The 7389-nt window shown below is 35.9% G+C and overlaps 1 protein-coding gene across 1 annotated transcript; it reads left to right on the forward strand.

The window, feature by feature from the left end:
• Positions 1–3378: 3378 nt before the first annotated feature.
• LOC131164251 (labd-13Z-ene-9,15,16-triol synthase, chloroplastic-like) lies at positions 3379–6232 on the forward strand. The gene is made up of 3 exons (XM_058121299.1): positions 3379–4007; positions 4258–4782; positions 5408–6232. The coding sequence occupies exons 1-3, from the start codon at positions 3501–3503 to the stop codon at positions 6038–6040; spliced, it is 1665 nt and encodes a 554-aa protein (XP_057977282.1). The 5' UTR covers positions 3379–3500; the 3' UTR covers positions 6041–6232.
• The last annotated feature ends 1157 nt before the right edge of the window (positions 6233–7389 follow it).

The raw sequence follows: 7389 nt of genomic DNA on the forward strand, positions 1-7389 counted from the left end.
ATGGCAAAAAAGTCTTTAAAAATCATAGAGAATTGCAAAAAAAATTGTTGGAAAATTTTTAGAAAATTCTTGAAATATTTTGGAAAAACGTAAGAATGTTTTAAAGACTCGTTTTGCTTTGATTTGATGAATTTTTATTATTATTTGTATATAATATATTTTTTGTGTGTATCCCAATGCTTAAATAAAGAGTTAAGAGATGTTTCAGACCTTACATATATTAATTATGAGGGGAGTTTATCTAATAAGAACCTCTCTTTTAGAGGTCTCATTGGATATTACTAAATGACACATTATGTCACATTTTCTTTTAAAGTTGTAATATTTATTTGCTTTTTAAAGGAGTTTAATTAAAGACAACTAAATTTAGTTTAAGAATAGTTCATGATTAATTATGTACTATTAGTAGAATGAGCGTGTAAGAGGGTGCTGGTACCTTCCTCTCGCATAACTGAACTTTTAATCACAACTGTGGTAAAAGCAGATTAAAACTATTAGTTTCTTAACTTTATGATTAGTTTAGAAACCAATCAACGAGTAATAATTAACTGAATTAATCACACTTAGGTAAATAATAGGTCAATGAAGACTTCATTGAACCTCTCGTCATTTCGGACCCTTCTACCAGAGGTTGCGACAAATATAATCATAGAAAAAAATAAAAATAAAAACAAACATGTGTACCTGCAAAAGCACACACTCTTAAGGGCAAAGAAAAAAAAGACGATAACTTCCTTTTTGAGGAAAAAAAAAAAGAAAAGAAAAAAGTTCTTCACTAGGAAACAAAAATAAAAAGACGTATACCGAACCCAAATGATGGACGCCTTTATGCCCACGGCGCGTGATTATATATATATATATATATATATATACAAACCGTGTCAAATGGGATAAGTGATTTGATAGATATACAATTCAGCTTGAGTGGACTACAGATCGATTAAGCATGCAGGCGATTCATTCATCTAAATTAAGACCCACTAAGGCATTTTAAGTAACTTTCATGGTAAGCTTGAACGTGGAATTGGGGGTGTCCACAAAATGCTACCTACTCCATCGGCCGCACCGCAGCAACCTTTTCTTGACGCATGCAGATGGAGTTTTTTCTACCAAAATATTAAAAAAAAAAATACAAAAATACAAAAATATAGAAAATTTACAAAAAGATATACCTAACCAACTTTCAAAAAGTCGGTTTGGACTCTGTCCGCCGCACGGGAGCTCGACATTGAGAAATGTGTACTGTACATCGAATTGAACTCGACATCAAAAGGTGTGCGCCGTACACTGAACCGTACTCGACATCGGGATACATGCATTGTATATCGAGAAATGTGCATTGTACATCGAATCATATTTGACATCGAGAAATGCGCACTGACATAAAAAAACGTGAACCGAAGATCGAACCGTACCTCGACATTGAAAAACCCGAGTTGCACATCGAACCATACTCGACATCGGGTTACTTGCACCGTACATCAAACAGTACCCGGAAAAATATTAGCTACGTTTTTTTTAATATATAATTTTTTTTTAATTTTTTATTGGTAGTTTTAATTTATTTAATAAATAAATAAACAGAAGTTATTTTTAATATTTTTTTAAAAAATGAATAGAAATATAGTGAAATTACTTTATTTATTTATTTATTAAAATAAATTAAAACTACCAATAAAAAATTAAAAGAAAATTGATGTATTACGAATTTTGAATAAAAAAATAATTAATTTTATATATACAAAATAATAAAAATAATTACATTTATTAATTATTATAATTTAATTTTATTTCCCTCCTGCCATTCACCCCTCTCTCCAGCTGCTGAGTAGCGTGTCCCCCAACCCACCCACCCACCCACCCTCCCTTTGTTTTTTGACTTTTACTTCCCCTGACACCACACCCCTTAATGCCCTTCCACCTCTCTCCTCGGTTCCGTGCGGTTGACAGAGATGCTGACATTTTTTTCTAATTTTTAAAGCCCAAACTTGAAAAGTCTATTGGGTATATTTTTGTAAATTTTTCACATTTTCTATATTTTGGTGTTTTGTGTTTTTTATTTTTAATATTTTGATAAAAAAAACTCCTCAAAGATGATTCTATTAATTAATTAACTAAATAAAAGCCCTCAGTCAATTGACAACCCCTCCAAACTTGGCGGGCTTCTCTTTGCCCTCTTCTCCCAACACCTCACTTGTGCAGGCACAGCAGCTAGAGCTGTGGTCTTCAGCGTCCGTTAGTTATTTAATTAATTATTTTATTCGGGTTTAGCGAAACACTCGGCACTTCATCAACCATTATTCTATACCTTTGTTTATTTATTTACTTTTTTTGTTTAAAATTTGAGTGACAGTTCTAACATAAAAATTCAAATCTACCTTTCTCGCCACCACAATATTTTCTAAATCTAAGAAAACAAATGCATCAAACTATGAGCGAGTAGTTGCTCAAATCAAATAAAAGGGCATTTAGACTGGTTTATAAAATAAATGAGTGATTGTCAAGTTCTTTATTTTTTTATTTTATTTTTTGATTTTCCACAAATTGTTTGAGTAAACGAGTTGAGCGTCTCAGTAAGATAAAGATTTACTTCTCCAAATTTGTAAAAGTCCATTTATGGTTTTAATAGGCTCAACATTCAACCTTTATAGAAGTCAACTGACTAAAGATCTACATGCATAAGAGTGGTCCTAAAATAAGATTTACAAACCAATCAAATTGTTCACGATCGATCTGCTCATGAACTCATAAGAAAGTCATGTTCAATTTCATGTATTTGTATACATTTGTATTTGTATGTCTATTTAATAAATATGTTGAACCTCTCAATATGTCAAATTTAATTCATCTGTGTTGTGAAAAATTTTTGTATGGTTGTGTTTATTGGTTTAAGATCTTTTAGATGTTTGTTGATTAAATTATTTAAAGATTTGAATAAGAGTGGGGATAAAAAATGTTATTTACTAGCCATCACTTTGCTCTCTTTTGATCTTCATCTTTCACTCTTTTCTTATTCCTTAAATTTTCTACTTCAAGTGTAAGCAAACGAATTCAAATTCAAAATTTGCTATAGCTAGAGGATCTTGATGTGATAATATTGCTACCACCCCACTCCATATTTTTAAGATTTATTTTTACATTTAAATTTGGGCAAAAATAGTTTAACAGTGAATTAATTGACTAGGAATAGTGATATAAATGACAATAACAATAGTAATAATAATAATAATAATAAAAGTAAAAAAGCAACGGTTCAACTCATGCATCTCCAATGCCAGGCGTCAGCGAGAAAAATTCATATTCAAACTTAAATTTCCTCTTTGCCTTTTACTCAAGAGTATGCTCGTATAAGACTCCAACCTTCAGGCCAGACCTTTCATCCAACCTCTGAAGTCCAACAGACGGTTGCAGAAAACTTCCCTCACAGGCTGAACGATTGGCAAACTCACTGAAAAAGTTTGAATATTCTCACCTTACCCACATTATTTATAGCAAAGCCCATGCATGCATTTTCCTCACCTTCATCCCCTACTGATTCTTCTTCCATACTCTACAACACCAGTACTGAAACCATGTTGGGCTCAATTCGAGCAGATTTTGGCTCCAACAATAAAGACGTCATTCCCCAAGTAATCATCGGCGTTATTTCTGTCACTTTACTCTCCCTCATCTGGCTTCTCCCCAAGAAGTCCAAGAAGACTCAAACGGCGCCGTTGCCGCCGGGCCCCTACTGCCTGCCGTTGCTCGGCTACATTCCGTTCCTCGACACCCACCTCTGCCGCTGTTTCACCAACCTCGCCGCCGCCCACGGCCCCATCTTCAAGCTCTGGCTAGGGACCAAGATGTGCGTGGTCGTGAACTCGCCGGAGATGATGAGAGAGGTGATGCGAGACAAGGACCAGACGTTCGCCAACCGCGATCCTACCATCTCGCAGCGCATCTTCTCCCACGACGGCAATGACATCGCCTTTGCGCCCTACGGCGCCGACTGGCGGCTACTGCGGAAGGTGGTATTGGTTCCTTGCTTTTTTGCTACTTCAAGTCGAAATCGCTTATTTGTACTTCATTTTATAGAGTAAATTTTGTTTTTGATGACATGTCTCATCGAGAAATTATTAAATACGTCGAGTGTATACATATATTTTATTAAAACAAACAAATTTTATATACATGGTGAAAAAAATTATATTAAATCCAATTAATATTTTTTTTTCTGTTCAATTAGTTTATTAATTTATTGTAATTATTTTTCCGCAGGTGTTCGTGAGGGAGCTCCTGAGCAACGCCAACCTCGACGACTCCTACGCGCTGCGGCGGCGGGAGGTGAGGAACGCCGCAAGGACAGTATACGGGAAGGCGGGGGCGCCAGTTGATATTGGGGAGTTGGCGTTCCTGACGTCGTTCGACGCGGTGACGAGCATGCTGTGGGGCGGAACCCTGGGCGCGGAGGAGGGGAAAAGTTTCGGGTCGGAGTTTCGGGAGGTGGTGATGGGGATCGTGGGGCTGGTGACTAAGCCGAACGTGTCGGACTTTTTTCCGGCACTGGCGAGGTTGGATTTGCAGGGTATAGAGAAGGAGATGAGGAAGATAATGTCGCATATCGACAGGATCTTCGATTTTGCGCTGGACAGAAGGGTTAAAATGGATATGGGGAAGCGAAGAGAGGGTAATGGTGGAGAGGATGGAGGGAAGGATTTCTTGCAGTTCCTGGTAGAACTTAGAGAGCAGGAGCGTGCTACTGGTGAATCCATTACGCTCATGCAAACCAAGGCCATGCTCTGGGTAAGTTTAGTTTTGCAAGCACGCTGATGATCATTCCTATTTAATCATTACCAATCAAAGGTTATCTTCTTTTTGTTTGAGTTTTTTTAACTGTTATGAAAATATAAGGTGACAATCTCAATTGCATGTGCGTTCTACTGCACACGTCCATTCCCTCTACAATTAATGATTAAAAATCTAAAATTTTGAAATGTTTGTGAGAATTGTTATCATAGGCAATATATATTATTTATTAGTGTATATATTTAAAAAATAATAATATTAGCATCAATAATTAATTAACATAAACTACAGTAAGTAATTATTTCTAGATATTGATTACTTTTTCTCGTGTTGGTTAGAAATTTAAATTGTCCTAGAAAAAGTACATCTAACATTCTTACTATTTTTTCCATTTTAAAAAAATATATTCAAATTTAAAGATTTCTAACAAAGAAATTTTAAACTTTAACATAAGAATTTTTCCAGAATTACTTTTTCAATGAGAAAATTTTGAATTTTAATTAATAGAATATTTTAAAGATTTTTCGAGAGTTACTTTCTAGCTTGAGGATTTTAATTTTAATTAGTATAATCTTTACACAATATTTTACGAAATTTTTTGCTATGTACGTGGATATGGCAGGACATCGTGGCAGCCGGGACCGACACAACAGCAACGACGGTAGAATGGGCCATGGCCGAAGTGATGAACCACCCAGAGATCCTACAGAAAGTGCACGAAGAACTTGCGAGCGTGGTGGGTCCCAACAACGCAGTCGAAGAGTCTCATCTGTCCAAATTAACATACCTAAACGCCGTCGTTAAAGAGACTCTCCGGCTGCACCCGGCGTTCCCCTTCCTGATCCCACACAGCCCCAGCGAGACCACCGTCGTGGGCGGCTACACCATCCCCAAGGGCACTCGGGTCTTCATCAACGTCTGGGCCGTCCAGAGGGATCCGAAAATTTGGCCTGACCCGTTGGAGTTCCGGCCCGATAGGTTCTTGGGCAGTGACGCCGGCAGAATGGACTACTTGGGCAAGAACTACCATTATCTGCCGTTTGGGTCGGGTTTGCGGATATGCGCCGGGCTTCCACTGGCAGAGAGGATGACCATGCACTTGGTGGCTTCGTTCTTGCACTTGTTCCAGTGGAGGTTGCCAGAGGATGCATTGAAGATCGATTTCGAAGAGAAGTTTGGGATTGTGATGAAGAAAGCAATTCCTCTGGTCGCAATTCCGACGCCCAAATTCTCTAATTCGGAGCTCTATGAGTAGTAATTGGAACGGCAAAAGAAGAATATTATTATTTACGTTGTGTGACTTTAGTTTTTCATGTGCCGGCGTTGTGTGATAAAATTAAATAACAAAGGCTTTTGCCTGTTAACCATGATTATAAGCATGTAATCTCAATATAATTGCTGCCAATTGTATGAATGAGAAAGTAGTTGTGGGTGGTGTTTTCTCTCATTCATTGGAGTGTTCGTTAAGCCTTGGCTCACTGCATAACATATTGATGCTAAATCTTTCCAGATTGAATGAGTCGGGTTTCAGTAAACCAAAAGCAATCAAACAGAGATCACCAATCTCTTTGGGAGTTTCAGCACATATAATTTGAATTTAGAGCACTTTCAAATTTCAATTTCCCGTTCTACACTCATACTTTTATTAGAATAGGAGCATATCCCTAACTCATTTAATCTTGTCTTATTGAGAATAAGATAAATGTATTGTGCAAACATCCCTTATTGAATAATAAATGAAACTCTTTTTTTTTTTTTGGCATTGGTTTTTCGTGAGGTTTGACAAAAAGATAATGATATTCCTTGAGATGATAAAAGATTTAAGGCTCTCTCCTAAGATTTCAAGAATTCTACGGAATCTCCCTTGACATTGCCAGGACGATACAAATTTTTTCTTCTATTTTGTAAAAAGAAAATTTTTTTAGGAGCGATATTTTATTTTTTGGAAAATCTTAGGGGATGTTTGTGTTATTTTTGAAACCTCTAAGGAGGTCTGTGACATTTTTGAAACCTCAAGGGAGGTCTCTATCTTTTTTCCAAACCGTAACTCAGGAGAGGTGAGTGGCTCTTACCTTTTTTTTTTTCCCTTTCTAGAAGGATTTTTAGAAAAGTGATTGTTAGGGCAATCCCTATCCCTTTTGCTTATAAAAAAAAAAAAAGAAACATTCTCAAGGAGTCTCAAGTTCATTCTATTGAAAGCATATGACACACATACATGTTAGAAAGAAGGAGGTTCTATTCCTTAGGGAATTCATGTATATACGTTAGTTGAAAGCTAAGGAAAAGAGGGAGGCTTTGAAGATTCTTCAAGTTTGTCACTACTAGTGTTTAATAATTTTTTTTTTATTTTTTTAAATAAAAGAAATATTAGTGACGGTTCCTAAATCTGTGTCTAATAATTGACTAATAGTGACGGATCTTTAAATTTGTCACTAATATTGTAAAATAAATTTTTTAAAATTTTTTTTAAGTAAAAGAATTACTAGTGACGGTTCTCTAAACCATCACTAATAAGACACTAATAGTGATAAATATGCAGAACCGTCACTAATACTTTGAAATTTTTTTTATTTATTAATACAATAATAATAGTGACGGTTTATT

Source organism: Malania oleifera, chromosome 9 (assembly GCF_029873635.1).
Source record: "Malania oleifera isolate guangnan ecotype guangnan chromosome 9, ASM2987363v1, whole genome shotgun sequence".
Taxonomy (NCBI): Eukaryota; Viridiplantae; Streptophyta; class Magnoliopsida; order Santalales; family Ximeniaceae; genus Malania; species Malania oleifera.